The 20,532-nt window shown below is 35.3% G+C and overlaps 1 protein-coding gene across 1 annotated transcript in view; it reads right to left on the bottom strand.

The window, feature by feature from the left end:
* Positions 1–2,352: 2,352 nt before the first annotated feature.
* The window catches only part of ASPM (asp (abnormal spindle) homolog, microcephaly associated (Drosophila)), a 97,283-nt gene continuing 79,103 nt past the window's right edge, over positions 2,353–20,532 (bottom strand). The window contains exons 20-27 of the mRNA XM_006892118.1: positions 19,176–19,385; positions 17,942–18,091; positions 16,521–16,712; positions 15,291–15,483; positions 14,987–15,141; positions 7,341–7,517; positions 5,994–6,163; positions 2,353–2,455 (exon numbers count right to left, since the gene is read on the bottom strand). Of these exons, the coding sequence (XP_006892180.1) occupies positions 2,353–2,455; positions 5,994–6,163; positions 7,341–7,517; positions 14,987–15,141; positions 15,291–15,483; positions 16,521–16,712; positions 17,942–18,091; positions 19,176–19,385 (1,350 nt within the window). The remainder of the gene's footprint in view (positions 2,456–5,993; positions 6,164–7,340; positions 7,518–14,986; positions 15,142–15,290; positions 15,484–16,520; positions 16,713–17,941; positions 18,092–19,175; positions 19,386–20,532) is intronic.

Below are 20,532 nucleotides of genomic sequence, written 5' to 3'. Positions count from 1 at the left end.
AGTGGTACATAGAGACATAATAGAATACTATGCAGCAGTAAAGAATGATCTTGTAAAATACTATATAACTTGGGAAAGTCTAGAGAGCATTATGCTGAATGAAATAACTTAGTTACATAAGAATAAATACTCCATAGAACTATTGTGAAAATGGGAGGATAAATGACCAAGACAGGTAAATATGTTCAAAAGGGAAAGGGAGAAGGGAATAAGGGGAAGCAAAACAAGGAGAAAAGGGGGAAATCACTAGGCTAGCAAAGGTTACTGGACAGAGCTGGGTCTGAAGGAATAGGAAAGATTCAATGGGGATGAAAAGGCCTGGTATAATAGGGATAGATCAATAGTAATTAATTATTAAATATATTTTCATACAAATGAATGTATAAATCACAGTATCTATGACAAAACATAACATATAAGAATGGCTGCATGCAAAGTAATAACTTTAAAAAATAAATAAGTAATGGATATCACAGAAAAGTTTAAAACTAGCACCTATAAACCTGAATAAAAATTTGAAGCAGAAAACAAAACAAAAACCCCAAACAATAATCCTCATAACTGGACCAGTAGGCAACATCATAACTGACAAAGAAAAGAATTGGAAATCTTAACAATTTCACTTTACTTGGATCCACAATATGTTCATTTAAGCAGCAATCAAGATATCAAAGGATATATTCTTTATGGAAAATGTTCTGTCAAGGGTCTTTTTAAAGTGTTGCAGAATGAGGATATAACTTTAATGACTAAGATGTGCATGATCCAAGACATGGTATTTTTAATTGTTTTTTTATGGACTGACAGTTGGACATTTAATAAAGAATATTGAAGGATGATAAATTCCTTGCAATTGTGGCATTGTCTAAGACCACTGTGTATACTATGGACTGCCAAAAGAACAAATCTGTTTTAGAAGATGTAGAACCATGCTTGAAAATTGAAAGCACAGGAGTCCAAGATGATACCTGAAGATCAGGGAAGGTTTAGATCTATTGGACATAATAGGATTGCTTAGAGAAGGAAGCAACTCCAGGACACCTAACAATATTCTAACCTGGCAAAACAGCTTAGCACAGTAAACACATTATTTATCTAAAATTCTGTTAAAATGAAAGAGAATAAAAACAGCAATCTGGATAGTCAACAAAGCAAAAGTGTTTAGAAAAATACAAATTACCAGAAGCTCCTAAAATACTTTATTGGGTGGGGAAAAGTCAAATAAATTATGTTTAAAATTCCAGAGTTAATTCCAATTTACTTTCACCATACCAATATGTTCTTTGGTGATAGCCTAACTAATGCACAATTTCAAACTATGCATGCTTAATCTATAATTAGTCTAATAAATTAATAAAACATGTTAGTGGTTAAATTGTTTCTTTTTTGTCCAGTCACTACTGATCTATTTTAAAGGGTTTTATCGTTTCCTTCTATGGCAGAATTCACATATAAAACCGTCACTCTATCAGATTTCCAAGGGAGAATGGAGTTAATTTTTTGTGGCCCTGAAATAATAGAGTGAATCAAAAGTATACACATGTACAAGAGATATTTCAACAATCAATCATTTTCAAGTCTATGGTATGTGATCAAACAAAAAGTTTCTATTATGAGCAATGTTGTCCTTTTCCAGCATAGATTTTCACCCCAATCACTTTAAATAAAAAAAAATCAGAGTTTGGAAATCCTGGATGGTGCAACTGGTTTAACATACTTGCCTAATAACTGAACAGCTAGAACTTGGAATCAAACTTAAAGCCCCAGGAAAGAAAAGTATGACCATCTATTTCTGAAAAACCAAACATTGAAAACTCATGTTACACAGTTCATTTCTACTTTGACACATACGAGGTTTTACCAGGAGCCAGAAATGTCTCTAGGCAACTAGTTGGTTTGTTATTGTATATAATGGTAGTTGGCATTTCTTTGCACTTTCTTCATTTGCCAGTCTCAAGGATGTTAAGGAACATATGTGGAATGATTTTATCCTCTTTACTTCAAATGAATTGACAGATCTTTACAGGATTTGTTTTGGAAAAAAATTCTCAATTTTTATATAGAATAACAGTGATTTACTGTTGTTTACCTCTACGAACACAATTGCATTTACAGTAATACAGTCTTTTAAAGCAACAGATATGTAGTGGTAGTATTATAATTCATTCGATGACATATTAACTTATTCTATGTATGAATAAATGAGAAACTGACAGTTTAGTTCTGTATTCTCATTTTAATACAAGTTTGAGTTTTAAAAGTTGTACAAAAAGAACAATAACATATATATACACATACATGATTAGTTTTACTATTTCTTTCTGCTCTACACATTGGAAATATTTATATTGACTAATAAGGAATGCCAAGTGTATCCATCACCATTTGAATAGCTTGCAGGGGATTAGTGATTTCTTCCAGGCTATCTCTTCTTAAAAGCCAGTCCGGTTTGAGCCTGTGGGGGGGGAAACATGGCACTAATAAATAAAGATACTCTCTTTGGAAAGTTAACTTCACTTTTCTATTTAGACTAAAAAGTATCTATTCTTGAATACATCCTATTCTTAGAACCCTCACAGAGACATCCAAATGCTCATCATAATGTTGCCAATTAGTAACTTCAGTTTCTTTTTTTTCCATTTTCTTGAAAAAGAATCTTAGATCCCTTGAATTTTGTGCTATTTAGCTCTACCACTTTCTTTTAGACTTCTGTCAAATTTCCAATCTCTCTATTCCTCACCTACTACACTTCCATGTCATTAGCTTTAAAATAGTCCCTATCTCAACCTTCCATTCACTGACCTCTCCAATTTACTTGACTTAAAGTAAATTCAATTGTCATCTCTCAGAATCTTTGTTTTCACTTTTCTTTTGTCCAGGTTAAGTCTGTCAATATATTCACCTTGCAAATGCTTTTAACTCAATTGTTTCTATTTTACTGAGCTCACTTACTGACAAAATATAATGTACTACACAACCAGAAATGAGAGAACTCCTTAAATGTAGTTATACAATGCTTATAATTGGGAAAGTAAAAAAGCTTTACTCTCTCTATTGTTGATTGCCATCGTGACAAGCATGACTCCTAGTGACCATATGTACAAAAGGTCGGAAGCCTTTCTATTAACTCGACATTTATCAAAATCCATAGGGTTTCCAGAGGCATGTTGCTTAGGAAGGAGATGATACTCTTGCCACTCCTCCTACTCTGTCTAAATAGGCCTAAATTTCTAAAGCAGTACTTACTAAAATCATAGTAGACATTTCTTTTCAATAGACATTAACCAAGTTTTAAATGTCATCTGGAACAAAAGATCCAAGCAAGTTGTTGCTGTTATACACTATCATGTCAGAATTGACTCAAAACTGACCTAAGTGGATTTTCAAAGGCAATAAATCCCAAAGGAAGAAACTGGCTATCTTTCTCCCATGAAGCAGCTAGTGGATTTGAACCATGTGCCTTTGAGATGGCAGAGCAGCTCCTTAACAGTAGGCCACCAGGGAACTATTATTTCCTTAGATACCACAAATAGATAGTCTCAAATTCCTTCTACATTTATTAAAATGGGCATGAGCCATTTGTAGATATGCCACTACATCATGATGTAGTTAAATCAGTCACCCTAGATATAGCTTATAAACAAAGGGAGGGAAAAATAACTTGGTCATTTCCCTTGACTGCTAATTACTATCATAAATTGTTTCTCCAGCATCTTTCTAGAGTACCCTATGACTTTTCCTTACATGTCGTTGTTAAGTGTCACCAAGGCTCTACAATTCATAGTGATCTGATGAACACCACCCTGGAGACTTGCCCTCTCCTGTGCCATCCTCATGATCTCAGATATGCCCACGGCTATTGTTACAGTCACTGTGTCAACTCATCTTGTTGGAGGTCTTTCTCTTTTTCTCTGATCCTGTATCTTTCCCAAAGTCTGTGAGATGAAGTTTCATCACCATGGCCTCTAAGGAGGACCGTGACTGCACTTCCTCCAAGACAGATTTGTTTGTTCTTTTGGCCGACCACAGCATATTCAGTACTCTTCTCCAATACTACAATTCAATGACATTGACTCTTCTTGTCATTCTTATTCATTATCCAACTTGAAGGTGCATAGTATTTTTGTAAATTCATAAATGCTGAATATATCTGATATGTTCTGTTAACTTTTCAACCTGGCATGCCCTCACCACATTCACCAATGACCTCCACACTCTTCCAAATTTTTTTCAGATGAAGCATTAATTTTCACAGTTTTGTCAGGTTCTTTCTATATTGACTTCTGAAAAAAATTGAAGCTACTTTGGATTTTAATTTGGGATTCTTCTTATCTATTTACTGTTCTACTCCCTAGTTGATTGTATTCATTCATATTGCTTCAAACCACATGTCACCTATATCCTGAAACTAATGGGCTCCTAAATTTATATCTCAAGCCTGGACTCCTACCCAAAATGCAGACTTTATATTATGGTAACATACCCATATTTCCATCAGTCTTATCTCATAAGCATCTCACTTATCTAAAACAGAAACCATGATTCAAGTCCAATCCCTAATCTATCCTTTATTACATGATTATAGTAATTATTACACTCTTTATTATATTATTTAGTTACACTTGGTTATGTCTTCCTTTTGAATTAGATAGCTCCATGCTGTACAAAAACCTCAGTACGTTACAGAATAGAATAAAGCTCCACCTCATTTCTTATTTCTAACAGGAAAAGCAGGAGGCTATGCTTAGATTAACTAGGCAGGCATCCTAAAGTCTAGCTTTTATTCCTTCATTATTGTTATTGTTAGGTGCTATTGAGTCAATTATGACCCACAGCAACCCTATGAACAAAAGATCTGAACACTGTCTTATCCTGTGCCCTCCCCACACATTAGAGCCCACTGAGGCAGTCACAGTGTTAATCTACTTGGTCAAGGGTCTTCTTTTCTTTCGCCAATCATCTACCCTTCCAAGCATCAGGTTCCTCTCTAAGAAATAGCACTTCTAGCAACATGCCCAAAGTATGTGAGGTGAAGCCTCATCATTCCTGCCTCCAAAGATCACTCTAGCTGAACCCTCTCGAAGATACATTTTATTTGTTTTTTTTGGCAGACTTAAATCTCACACACACACACACACACACACACACACACACACACACACAAATATTCAGAGAGGGAATTTCAAGCAGCAGAAGACAATGGGAGGAATTGAAAGTTGACATTTTAATAAGAAGGGAATTTTGATAGTTTTCAAACAGTACAGCCTGTAAAAAATGAAAATAGAGCAAAGTCTATAAGTTTAGTAGCCCAAATTCATAACTACTTATTATAAAATTTGCATTAAGTAATCACTAAATACTCAAGATTAGAATATTATTACTTCTTTATTTATTCCTTGCATATTTGCACTAGAAACGTCTTCAATTAGGGGCCTCTCCAAATAATTGAGGAAAATGATGTCAGTTTGAGGACTAAGGTGCACCTGATTCAGGCCATGGTTTTTCTAATCACTTGCTATGAATCTGAGAGCTGGACAATGAATAACGATACAAGAAAAAGAATTGATGCCTTTGAGCTGTGGTGTTGGAAAAGAGTGCTGAATGTCCCATGGACTACCAAAAGAACAAGCAAATATGTCTTGAAGTGTGTATAGCCAATGTGCTCTTCTGAGGCTTTGCCTTACATACTTCAAGCATGTTGCAAGGAGAGGCTATTTCTTGGAAAGGTACATGATAGGAACGGTAGAGAGTTGGTGAAGGAGGGGAAGACCCTTGACCAGGTGGATTGACAAAGAGACTGTCACAATGAGCTCTAACATGTCAGAAAGTATGATGATGGTACAGGAAAGGACAGGGTTCAGATCTGTTGTTCATAGGTCACTATGGGTCATATGTAATTTGACGGCACCTAATAACAGCAACATTCCTGCCCATCAAATACTTGTTTAATAAATGAATAGTGAAATAAAATTAGAGTACATTTGAATACTTACCTTGAAACTACTCTAGTTCTTACAGGTGTTTCTGGAATAAAAGGTATGTTTGTAGAAGAGTTCTTCTTTTGTTTATAAAGTATTCTTTCAGCATTCATTTTATGTTTATGAGCTGTAAGTTTGTAGATATTATAAATACGGTCAACAACTTTAGATCTTCTTCGGACATCCTTAAAAAGAAATTTACGTTTATTAGAAACTGGTAATAAATATTACATTTATTATCTCATCTGAAGAAGTAGCATTGCCAATCCAGTTTGAACCCACCAATAGGTCAATGGAAGAAAGATATGCAATCTCCTTCCACAGATTTACAGCCTCAGAAACCCACTAGAGGGTTCGTTATGAGTTGGTTCTGACTCCATGGCAATGAGTTTCAGTTTTTGCAAAGAGTTTGAGTTTTTCAGTTTGATATTAGCAAATCAATTTGAAGAAATAAAATATAAATTGCCTTATGAACTCTAAAAATTAAAAACAAATCTCTCCAAACAACACAAAACAAATTAAAATAACTGAAAATGAAAGTTCACCAAACAAACAAACAGAACTAAAAAAGAAAGTTCATAAAATATAGACTGGTCTAAATTATGAATTCGTTTTCAAGGACATTTCAAAGAAGGCACTATTCAAAAGGTGTATATTAAAAAAACAAGTACTCTAATCAATATACCTATCGTATCCAGTTACCAATCCTGTGTATTTTAGTTCTTTAACATTTCAAAAATTATCTACTTCTCTTTTCCTTTAGCCCTACAACTGGCTTAATCTCTGATTTAGGTAGACAATTATGGATCTCCCACTATCCAAACACACTCTCACAAATACTTTTTTTTTTCAATTAGCAGGATGGTTTCACATTTTTTTCAGAATACAGGCTACAATGCTATCCTGTCCTATGCTGCACTCCACACTACTTGAAAATATCAAGTACTCTAAGTTGTGGCTGAAGAGTTAAGTGGGAAAGATATCTAGAGATAATCAATTAGAGTTCTTACCACAACAGTTTGAAACATGATGACAACAGGGCAACAAATCACAGATATCTAGTTTTCTACCTGGCAAAATATTTTGTCACTTTTCCCAAATAAATGGTAAAATTACAAGGTTGTAATAAATCCTATTTTCAGAATATATTAAGATATAATTAAAGCTTCTTTGTACTGTCACAATAAAGATATTACTTCTTTGTATATTCTTAATTCACTCTACCAGTGTAGAAGACATTTTAGTTGTGATACTCCTAAAGAAATAATGTGAAAGATTTAGAAAGGATGAAAATGCTCAAGTTACTAGGAAAAAAAGAAAAGAAAAAACCACCTCACAGAAAAATAGCCAACTGACACTTACCGAGGCTCGACTTCTGGTCTTCAATAAAAGCGCCAGCAAGCAACAAGTTTTGGTAAAAATGCTTCCACCTTTGTCTGCAACTTTATCCCCAGCCTTTTCTCGGTATATTTGTAAGAGTGCCAATAGTGTATCTATACAATTTTCTACATCATATACTGCTGAAGTAGTTTTTTCATACTTAAACAGAAGGAAATTAAAAATTATAAGTACATATATATACCTTTAAAAGTAATCCAACTAGATAGAAAGCTTTAAGCCAAATCTTGATCTGTATGCATTAGATCAGAAGAACTTCATGAATAACTTTTTTATATTACTCTCATCTCTGTATACTCTCTAAGTGTCTCTCCGTATTTTATTATTTTTTCCCTGCTCATCTGCCTCTAAATTTCTACATAAAAGGAATCTAAAATCTCTAAAACTTTACATATTGAAGTACTTAAAATGGGCTTTTATGATGAGATTATTTTAGTGGAAAACCTGCAGGAATAGAATAAATTTATTAGTCATATGTAAAGATAAATTTAAGATAAAATGTATACACAATCTCTTTTATATCTCAAAAGAGATTGACTCAGAACCTGCCCTATACTAATCCTGTCTCTTTAACATCACAAAGACAGCCCTTTCCCAAAGGGCATCTTGCCAGCAAGCAGAGAAGTCAGGATTTACAGGGCATTTTTATAACACTGACAGATGGGAGGCAGAGTAGGGAGCTTGGGGGCGGTGAGGCAGTGCTGGTGAGGGACCTTGGAGGACAGGCCATGTCTTCTCCATCAGATTGGGAGTTTCTGAAGCAGGACCAGGTCTTTCCCCAACAGACTGGAGGTAAGGAAGGCAGGGATGAGTCTGGGGGCTTCTGAGGTCGGTTGTCTCCGCCTCAGAACAGGAGGAACCCCTGAGGCAGGGACATGGGACCACCAGATCTGCCCCACATCCTTTCCTGGTGTCTTAGCTGCCATGCCATCCCCCCATTTCCCTCCAGACATAGGAAAAGGGGAGGAGGTATTGCTGCTCCAGAGACAGCCCCCACCCAGGGAACCCCTCCCTGGTTTCTTTCTGAGGGTGCTCCATGCTCAGCATATACACAAAATCTCTGTACCATAAAGAATTGGTTGACAGGGAAAAAATTTCAGGAAGTACCATATCAATAAGTTATGCTACCAAGTCCAAGGTGGGTGATTTTAATCTGAAGGCCTCAGGCCTGGTTCAAATTGGTTTTTTGTCAAACATTCTTTTAGGTGTTATAGCACTGGTCTGTGCATTGCTGTACAGAGGTAACTCGTGGTTGCTGTGATGCTGAACACTGAAACTCTGATGTGTCAAATGTGATAATGGTTACACATGGTGGACTGTTTGGTGGAGCTTCCCGACTAAAACAAGCTTGGAAGCAGGAGTGGCATCCAATTCTGAAATGGCTTGCCTCTGGAAACTCTATGAACAGTGCTCAGACCTTTCCTTCATAGGATCATGAGTCGTCTATGACTCAACGGCCCCTAACAACAACAACAACAACAACAACAATACTATGTGTCTTCTTGAAAGGAAAATTAAGTTGTTTTAAAGGAAGATAAATTTTATATTGCTAAGCTAAGACGAATTTTCTAGGCCTCAGCTAATATATATCTTATCATTGCTGTAAGAGGCTGTGATGTCGAGTTATGACTCACAGTGACACTATGAATAGCCAGTCTGAACTCTGCTCCTGTGCCATCCTCATCATCTCTGACACACCAGAACCCATTGCTAAAGTCATCATGTCAATTCATCTCATTGGGAGTCTTCCTCTCCTTGGCTGAGTCCCTCTCCATCTTTCCAAGCATGATGTCTTTTTCTAAGGAATAGCTTTACCTAGTTATATGTCCAAAGTATAAAAGATGATGCTTCACCATCTTTGCCTCTATCTAAGGAGCACTCTGGCTGTACTTTCTCCAAGACATATCTATTTGTTGTTTTAATAGTCCATGAGATATTCAGTACTGTTCTACACCACCACCACCACCACTCAAAGGCATCAACTCTTCTGTCATCCTTATTCACTGTCCAGCTTTCTGATAACGTAGACGGTAATTGAGAAAACGATAGCCTGAATCAGGTGCATCTTAGTCTTCAAATTGTCATCATTACTCTTCAGCATTTTAGACAGATCCCTGAAAGCCGACTTCCCAGTGCAGTATGTCCCCTGATTTCCTGAGTGCTAGTACCAAGTGTGTTGATTTTTTATCTCAAGAAGATGAAACCATTGACAGATTCAATTCTCATTTATCATAATGTAGACTACTGCTCCTTTTGCAAGGTCCCCCTTACCCCTTGATGTTGAGAAGTAATCATACTGAAGATCAAGTCCTTGATCTTCTACAGCAAGAATTTCACATCTTCCTCACTTTCAGCAAGCAAGGTTGTATCATCTGAATATAGGTTGTTGATGAGTTTTCTTTCAATCCTGATGCCAATTTCCTCTGAGTCCAGCATGTATTATTTGAAATATATCACATAGTATTCTATTGATATCTGGGGCCTTATTTTTTGCTAATGCCTTCAGTATAAGCTTCAACTTTATCCTTCATTACCATTGACTCTTGTTCAGATGTACTTCCTTAATAATTTTCAGTGTCAATGAATTCTTTTTGATATAGCAGTCTTGCATATTCCTTTCATTTGTTTTGAAAGTTTCCTGGATCATTCAAGATTGTGTCCATAACATCTCTCAGTATTACAACTCAAAGCTTGGATTAGTTTTTCAGTCTTTTAGCTTGAGAAATGCTAAGTGAGTTCTTTCCTTTATATTCTGACTTGATATTTAGTTATAATTGTTTGCTTTATCTTCCTGCACAGCCCTTTGAAATCTTCAGCTCTTTTGTTTTGGCTTCCTGATGCTCTCATGCAATTTTCAGTATCTTCTGACATCATTTTAGTTTCTTCTTTCTCTCCCTTCTTTGTAATGACATTTTACTTTATTCATGGATGATATCTTTGATGCCCTCACACAATTCCTCTGGTCTTTGATTACTGGTGTTCAATGTTTCAAACCTGCTCTTATGAGACTCTTAAATTCAACTAGGATAAACTCAAGGTCAAATTATGGTTCCTATAGACTAGTTTTAATTTTCTTCAGCTTCAGTTTAAACTTGCATATGAGTAACTGATAGTCTGTTCCACAAATGGCATCTGTTCTGGTTTTTAACTGCAGATAGTGTACTTCTCCAATAATTTTTTCAGCAAATATAGTCAATCTGATCATTGTGCAATCTGTCAGATGATGTCTACTTATAAAGTTATCATTTATGCTCAATAAATGTTGGAGAGGATGTAGAAAGATTGGAACCCTCATACACTGTTGGTGGGATTGTAAAATGGTTACAATCACTCTGGAAGGCAGTTTGGTATTTCCTCAAAAAGCTAAACATACAAGAGTCTTATAACAAAAGTTTATAGAATACTCCTGGGCCTCCACAAAAAAAAAGACTGATAACCCAATTACAAAAGGGGGCAAAAGACATGGAAAGAATTTTCACAGAGGAAGATATGTGAATGGCAAACAGACACATGAAGAAATGCTCCAAGTCACTGGCAATGAGAGATGCAAATCAAAACCACAGTGGTATCATCTCACTCCAGTAAGAGTGGCAAAGTTTAACAGGGCAGCAAGAAATAGATGTTGGAGAGGATGTGCCGAGAAAGGAACTCTTTTATATTGTTGGTGGAATTGTAAAACGGTGCAACCATTCTGGAAGGCTGTTTGGAGCTTCCTCAAAAAAGCTGAACAGAGAAATTTCATATGACCTAGAAATTCCACTACTTGGAATACACCCAGAGAAGATAAGAACTGAGGCACAAACTGAGATTTGTACACCAATGTTAATATTAGCACTATTCACCACTGAAAGAACATGGAAACAGCCCAAATGTCCAACCAACAAACGAATGGATTGAAAAATTATGGTACAATCATACAATGGAATACTATGAAGCTCATAGGAGCAATAACTTTGTAAATTATTACCTAACTTGGGAGGAACTGAAGAGCATTGTACTGAGTGAAATAACTCAGTCCCATAAGGATAAATATTGTATAAAACAGTTATTGTAGAATGAGTATAAGGATTCAGGAGGGCTGGGAGAAGCTGGAAGCAGAGGGAAGCAGAGGGATGTGGATGTGTAGGGGGAAGGGAAGATTGTACAATCTGAAGGGGGATGATGAGGGAAATTGAAAGAATTTGTCCAAATTTGAATTTGAATTTTATAAATAAACTAGTAGAAAATGAAAAAAAATTAAATAAAAATAATCTAAACATAGAAATTCCATATGACTCAGCTGTTTAACTGCTAGGAATATGCCTGGAATTATAACTGAGATACAAAGATTTGTACTCCAATGTTCATAGCAGTGCTATTCACATTCACAAGAACATGCAAACAGCCCATATGTCCAACCACAATTGAATGGACTGAGAAAAGGTGGTACCTTCATACGAAGGAATACTATGCAGCACTCAGGAGCAATGATTTCAAAAATTACTACATAATTTGGGAAAGACTGGAGAGCATTACGCTGAGTGAATTAACTCAATCTCACAAGGAGAAATAGCGCATTTGACCATTGTTGTTGTGTATGGTAGAGTGAGAATCGACCCACAAATGTGGGTTTTCAGAGGCAGTTAATCATATGGAAGTTTGTCCATCTTTCTCCCATAGAATGAGTGGCTGGTGGCCTTGAACCATGTGCCTTGGGTTTGTAGAGCAGCTTCTTGCCAGTAGGCCACCAGAGCTCCTGTAAGACTATCATTGTCAAAATAGAAGGATAACAAGTAAAAGGTATATGGGGTGGGAGCAGTGAGAATGGGTGGGAGTGGGTGAGGAATTACAGGCACAACACAATTTGGTGGGCGGAGGGAAGGAGTAAAGGAAATGGGAAAGATCTGGTGGGGATCTAAAAAGATGGGGTAATTGTGGACAAAGTTCAATGGTGATTGGTTTTACAAGATGCAATGAATGGAAATGATTATATGAAACACAATATAAATGAAGAATAGTGTGTGAAAGACTATGTGTATGAATTTTGTATGCACAATTTTGTATGTAAAATAGAAATATTTTAAAAAGAGAAGTATAGGGAATATGGGGGAAAAGATTTTAAAAAGGTATTTGCTATGAAAAAAATAATTGAGCTCACAAAATTCCATCACTCAGTCTCCAACCTCATTTTTGTTACAAAGTCCATAGTTTCAGAATACCAATCCATTCTCATTGCTTCTACCTTTTGTATTCTCATAACCAATAATTACTAATACATCTTGATTACATGTTTAGTCAATATTGGACTGCAAAATTTGTAGAAACCTTCAATTTCCTCCTCTTTTTAATTGTTGATGTATATATTTGAGTAACAGTCTTTATTAGCAGATCTTCAAAGTATGTGTATGGATAGTACACTATTATACTGCAGTATGAATCTCAAAATTGTCTTTTTTTACTATGAAAACAACACTATTCTTCCTCAGTTTTTCATTTCATTCACAATGAATCATGTGATTGAATGATTCAAAGTGGCTTATGCTTTTCCATCTCAGTTCATTGATGCCTGATTCGACCTTAATGTGTTCTATTTCCTTTTTTACAACATCTATTTTTTCTGCATTATGCAGATGACACAACCCTGCTCGCTGAAGCTGAGGAGGACCTCATGCACTTACTGCAGAGGGTCAAGGACCGCAGCCTTCAATATGGACTGAGGCTCAATGTCAAGAAGACAAAAATTCTCACCACTGGACCAATCGGTAGCATCAGGATGGATGGTGAAGAGATTGAGATTGTTCACAGCTTCAATTTGCTCGGCTCCATGGTCAACACTCTTGGCACCAGTAGCCAGGCAATCAAAAAATGTATAGCCACGGGAAAGTCTGCAGTTAGGGACCTCTCTAAAGTACTCAAGAGCAACAGTATGTCTCTGGAGACTAAAGTGCCCCTGATACAGGCCATGGTGTTTGCAATCACTTATTATGCATCAGAGAGATGGACAATGACTAGGGAGGATAGAAGGAGAATTGACACCTTTGAGCTGTGGTGCTGGAGAAGAGTATTGAATGTACCATGGACTGCCAAGAAAACAAACAGATTCATCCTAGAGAGGGTTAAACCAGGCTGCTCCTTGGAGGCAAGGATTCTGGGGCTTCTTCTGACATACTTTGGACATGCTGTAAGGAGAGACAGGTCTTTAGAGAGGGACATCATGCTGGGTAGAGTAGAGGGACAGTGCAGGAGGGGAAGACCCTCTATGAGGTGGATTGATTCAGTGACTGGGGTAATTGGGATGGGTGTGTCAGAGGCAATGAGATTGGCACAGGATAGAGCACGGTTTAGAGCTGTTGTACATAGGGTTGCTATGAGTCGCAAATGACTCGACGGCACATAACAACAACAACATTTTTTCTACATTCATACTCTGTACATTCCTTGTTCCAATTATTAATGGCTGTTTGCAGCCATTTATACTCATTTTTTTAGTGATTTCCTATCTGTGTTTAACATTTAATACTATAACTACCCACATTCTATTAATGGGATTTTCAAAGGCTTGTTTTGTAAGTGCATGGTAATCCTTCTCCCTAGTCTGTATTAATTTAGGAGTTCTGTTGCAGCTTCTCCTCCATGTGTTACCTTTCAGTTATCTGAGCCACTGATGGTATAGATGCCAGCATTAGAACACCCCTCAAGTTACATCAATACAATAGACTGACAGATGCTGAAAATATAGGCGCAAATAATAACACCCAAATAAATATAAACCTGAGATATAAATTGGCAACATGTAAATCATTCCCCAAATACCTTACTGACAGGTGGTGTACTTTTAAAAGCAAAGCAAAGCATAAAGATAACCAGGTATACAAATATCATGGCATGAGGCACCTTTTCAGACCCCAGCGAAACCCATGGTGGTATGGCAGTTAATAATAAATACTAATAATATTATGACTAATAAAAATAAAAGCAAGACAATATTAACAGATAAAACATATACAGAACTTCTATACATTAAGCAGAGAGTTCTGGTAGTTCTGGTAAGGAATTGCTTTACCAATACAAAGACAACAACTCTAATGCATCAGCTGCTCTGTGGAAGAAAAGATGGCCAGTCTCTTCTTATATGATTTACTACCTCTAAAAACTTGCTGGAGGGTCACCTATGGGTCGGTTTTGATTCAATGGCACACAATAACATACATCTAGTACTATATGTATCTATATAATTAAGATGTAAAATTAATAAAAAATATATAATAAAAACATGTTATTGTTATGTGCTGTCAAGCCAGAACCAACTCAAGGATTACTGTAAAGAATTATATCAAATAATCCATGGGGGAAATAATACTTAACACAGTGCCTAGCAAATAGTTTAAGTACTCAATCGAGATTAATCACCACTGTTAATAATATTATAGATATAAAAATTAAAATTATAAAAAATTATGTCTTTCTTCATGGTTATGCATAGGGTAATTTTTTTCTTTCTCCTAAGACTCCATACGTAACTGAATTTTACTCTTTAGATCTAAATTCTAGTGATAAAACAAGTACAGGTTTAATTTGCAGGCTCAGATTCAATTTCTAATAAACATTGCATTCTTAAAATGTAAAACTACCTTGGCTACATTAAGCAAGACTTGTACAGCATATCTGATGACTTCCATACAAGGAACACTACGATTACAACTTCGGATCAAAACAAATATTTTAGAAATTGCTCCACTCTGGGACATGTTCTCACAACAACGAGGAGACAATCTTGTCACTACCTCTGAAAAGGAAGAAAAGAACATAAGTAAATTCAATGATATTGTGGAACTCCAAGAATCTTTAGGCATTCAAAAATAAAATTTCTGCTCTCATACATACATGGAGGTACATACAAACCCATACATCACACAAGAACTAAAATAAACTAACCTAAGTGTTTTAATGCCTCAAGAATGCCTGAAAGGTGCTTATATGTCAAAAGATAATGAAGTGCGAGCGCTGTTCTTTTGTAAAGTTTGTTTTCTTCTCGGATGTCTCTATTAACCATTTGTAGACTCAGTCGTATATCTTTAATTTTCTTAGAATCATTTTTCTTCCTCCAAACATATCCTCTCCATAATGCCTACAAAAAACAACACACCAAAAAAACAAAAACAAAGCAGAGTAATCTGATGCTTATAATCCAGGATATTCTGAGTTAATATATACATGTATTTCCACAACATGTTTTCACTTAATAAAGATACATTTTGTTTGTAATACAGTTTTGTTGTTATTATTTGTAATACAGTTTTGTGGTTGTGTGCTGTTAAATCAGAACCGACCCATAGCGGACCCTCTGGCAGGTTGTAGGAGCTGTTAATCCCATAGGAGGAGATTGTCCATCCTTCTCCCACAACACCACTTTTAGTTTTAGTAAAATCAATTTTTCTACAAAGACAGACAGACAGACAATGACTTTATACATAAATATAGCAAGCCACCATTCAATGACCAAAGATATCAAAATTTAATCAAACAGATAAAATACTTTTCATCTTTGAATCATGAATATCCTGGCAGAAATGTAAAAACACATTTAGTAATGAAACAGGAAAGTAATATTTATAATTTTTACCAGTTAATGCCTTAACTTAAAATTTCTTTTAAAATGTATATAATTGTTATGAGAGCACTATGCTAAGTGAACAAACTCAGTCTTATAAGGACAAACAGAGCATAAGATCATTACCGTAAAAATAGAATGACAACTAGTAAAATGTGTATGGTGATCCAAGGAGAGGAAGGGGTAGGAGCAGAAGAGTGAGGATGGGTTGGGGGGAAATCACAGGGTCACACAAATCAGTGGGTGGAAGGAGGGGTAAAGGAAATGGGAAAACACTCGGCAGGGACTTGAAAAGACAGGGTAATAGCAGCACATAGTCCAATGGTGGTTTTATAAAATACAATGCATGGGAATGATTGTATGAAATATAATGTCAATGAAGGAAAGTGTGAAACACATATACATAAAAACCAAATGAATGAACACCCTGTATATGAATAATTACATGCATATCAATTAAAAAATGTTAAAAAGGTATATTTTTTAAACAGCTGAATTTAATAGGTGAATTACAAATCAAAGTTTCCACTAAAACCTTGTTCATTGTTAATTACCTGAATTTTAGTGATTCCAAGGTTAATTTTTTCCTGTTTTCTACACAGTAGATAACGGCGTGCGGCCTTCTGTATTACTAACGCAGCCCTATTTTGTTGGTCCAAACATTGTTGAACTTCATGCTGAGTTTTTATTATGCTCTGATATTTCTGAATGAATCTCTTTCGCTGTAATCTTGCTCTAAACCATCTCTGTTTAAAATAAATGAAGATGATTTCATTTTTATTTCATTTTTTAATATAAGAAAGTATAATGTATCTATTTCTATATATACATACATATGTCTAAAAATACAAGATTGGGTAAGAATGTTTAACCCTTCCACTCGTATTCTTAATTTACAAATTTTTTTTAAAAAAAAAAACACAAAAAAGCAATCAAACAGAAATGTGAATATGAGACATTTTGTCATGTTACGATGTCATGTTACATCAATGCCACAATGGATGGAGAGAAGCTTTAAGTTGTCAACTATTTCATCTTGCTTGGATACACAATCAACATCCTTGCTACCAGCAGTCAAGAGATCAAAAGATGTATTGCACTTGATAAATCTGTTGTCAAGGACCTCTCTAAGGTGTTAAGGAACAATGTCAATTTAAAGACTAAGGTGCATTTGATTCGAGCCATGGTCTTTTCACTTACAATGCATCTGAAAGGTGGACAGTGAGTAAGAATGACAGAAGAAGAATCGATGTCTTTGAATTGTATTGTTGGAGAAGAATACTGACTATTCTATAGACTAAAAGGAAAACAAGTATGTCTTAGAGAAAGAGCAGCCAGGGTGTTCCTTGGAGGCGAGGATGGTGTAGCTTTGTCTCATGTATTTTATACATGTTGTTAGGAGGGCTAGTCCTTGGCAAAGGAAACCAGGTTTGTAAAGGTGGAAGGTCAGCAAAAGAGAGGAAGAAACTCAACAAGATGGCTGACACAGGGACTGTAACAATGGACTCAAGTGTATCAGAGATGAGGAGGATGGTATAAGATAGGGAAAGGTTCAGACCCATTGTTCATAGAGTCACTATGAGTTGTAGTCAACTCAATGGCACCTAACTACAACAACACGTAGTGCATTGATGTAAAATTTAAATAAGCAATATTCATGGGGCATAAAAAATTTTGAAGAATTTCTAAATAAGAGTAACCATAAACTAAAACAATAAAGAGGTGCCATGTCTCACTCACTCATCAGAATGGCCAAAGTCTGAAAGTCTTTAGACACTATGCATTGAATGACACGTGAAGAAAAGATGTTTTGCAACTACTTCAGAAAACAACGCACAGCTTTAGTTTTGTGACATGAAGCATCAAGTTTTCTTAACTCATCAGTGACAAAAGGCTACAAGTATAATCTTTCTATAGTAAGCTGTTTACTAAGTTAAAAAAGAAAAATTAGTTTTACGAAAAAGGACAAACTAACCTGAATAGAGATGACAGAAGTGATGTGCTTCTTGGCATTGTTAAGAGCCAGATGACGTTTATAGGCTCTTTGAATCCTAAGAGCAGACAAGTGATAATATGCGGCTGCTGTGAAGTGAAGAAGCCTAATTCTCCCTTTATATTCTGAAATCTAAAAGGGGGGTGGAATTACTAATCAAATATTTAATTCCTAAGACAACTAGCATCTTTTACCACCCATATCAAATTACATAAACAAGCAAAACCACTAAATTAACTTTAAATAATTAAAATTATTTATACTATAATTTAAAGTTATGATAATCTTTTAATATATCCTATTCCTAATAATGAACTCTTACTCAGGATAATGAAAACAAAATTCTATCTAAAGTTCTTTAAAGACCATTATTTATCTTAATAAAACTACCTAATAATATCTAATTAAGATTTTACAATCTACTAATAATAATAAAATAAATTCTTAATATTAAATTGAAAAAGGTGAAGTATTACAAGTAAAACAATTAGAGACAATCCTTTCTAATAGAAAAAAATTAATTCCTTTTTCCAGCATTAGATAACAAACATAGCTCAACTCTCTGTAATTCTCGTAAAAGTGGCTTTTACAAGGCTTAAGATTTCCAATTTATATTTGATTAGTTGTATATAAAAGATGTGTCATTTTTAAATTCAAATTTAATTATTTTGGTTTTGCCAGTAAGTATATTAAACATCAGACATGTCTGATTGGTTTCCAAAGGAAGTCCAAATGTTCTCTATTGCTGAAGATGTGGCAGCAACCACATAGGAAGAGTACTCACAACTCAGTTATTTATAGGTGAAAAACAAGAGGTTTCCTTCACATTCCATTTTTACGTAATTGTGTTGCCAACACAAAGCTGCAGGGTTCAAATCCACCAGCAGTTCTGTTGGAGAGTCCTGTGCAATTTACTGCCTTTGAAAAGCCAATGGAGGGTCAGCTATGGATTGGCTCTGACTTTGATGGGCCACAAAAAAAAAAGATTATATAAAGTATTTCATATTTGTATTTTATATTTTTGGTGGTGAGCATCTGCAAGAAACAGTAGGCTCATAGAAAGAAATTAATGGTAACCAATGCTATTGTGCATGGATCTTTAAAAACTAAATGGGCTCTAGTTAATGGCTACAAAAGGTTGAAGCTATTCTCCAAAATCTAGTACTTCATAACAAATATTTTATAAGACAGAGAAAAACTACTCCTAAGTACTTACTCTTTTTCTTACTAACCACCCACGGGTCATTGCTTGCAGAACAACTGTGGACTTTTTTAATGCAGCGTATCTTATCCTTTCACACTTTCCAGCCTTCCTTGCTCTTAAATGCCTCTGGATGATTAAGGCAGCAGATTTCTGCTGAAGAAAGAGCTGCCTTTCCTTATATCCTCTAAAATTTGCTTGGATCAAACAAGCAGCTTGATGTCTCTATAAGAGAAAAAACATGTAACATTAATAGATAAAAGTAGTAAGATTCACGATCTTGACTCAATCTAAAAGACAGCACAATTACAAACAAATAAAACATTTATTTTAGGTATAAAACTAAAAATATGTCTTATTTCACAGATATGTAAAGTTGATGGTAAAATATTTCTAAACCAGAATAGATCTATAACTAAAAAAAGTTATCATGTAGGTGCTAGCCAGAATGAATAAATATCTGGGTGTTCTTGTCCTGTTCTTAATTGCGTGTATGTGTGTAAGTAAGTTTTTATTGTAATTAAAGTGAAAGTTACAATTTTGTCCAATAAGTATGCATTTGCTTTGTGGCAATATCAACAATAAAGTTCTATTTCCTTCACTTCTTTCTTATAATTCATGGAAATAATCCATAAATCCTCCTATCTCTGATCCTCTTAATAATTTTATTTTCATAATGAAAATATTTAATATTATTACGGGTAAATTGATTTAAAAAAGTGTTATTTGTAATATGGACAGCAAAGATGTCATAAATTATGAAGGAGAAACTTTACAGGTTTAAGAATTGTAGTCTACCACTATAGCATCTTGTTGTTGTTGCTGATTGCCTTCAAGTCTAACACAACTCACAGCAACCCTATGAACAAAAGGCCTGAAGCCCCTCTACAACTATCGACATTTATCAAAGTTCATAGAGTTTCCAGAGGCATGTTATTTAGGAAGTGGATGACACCCTGACCATAAAACTTGACAAAATAAATACGACCTATAAATAAAAGATTTGTTATAAACATAGCTCCCCTTCCTACAAGCAAAGTGACTTTGGGCAAGTTATTTTACTTCTAGGGATCTTATTTCCTCATCTTTACAATGGATATGCCAAGTTGATAGAGTTTCCAGAGGCATGTTATTTAGGAAGTGGATGACACCCTGACCATAAAACTTGACAAAATAAATACAACCTATAAATAAAAGATTTGTTACAAACATAGCTCCCCTTCCTACAAGCAAAGTGACTTTGGGCAAGTTATTTTACTTCTAGGGATCTTATTTCCTCATCTTTACAATGGATATGCCAATTTGATGCAGGGGGGAGAAATGGGAAAGATCTAGTGTGAAAAACAACAAAAAATGTATAGGAACTTTGTAA

The sequence above is a fragment of the Elephantulus edwardii genome, unplaced genomic scaffold (genome assembly GCF_000299155.1).
Source record: "Elephantulus edwardii isolate Elephantulus edwardi_28Jun2011 unplaced genomic scaffold, EleEdw1.0 scaffold00110, whole genome shotgun sequence".
NCBI lineage: Eukaryota > Metazoa > Chordata > Mammalia > Macroscelidea > Macroscelididae > Elephantulus > Elephantulus edwardii.
This window is presented reverse-complemented; position numbering and strand designations above follow the sequence as displayed.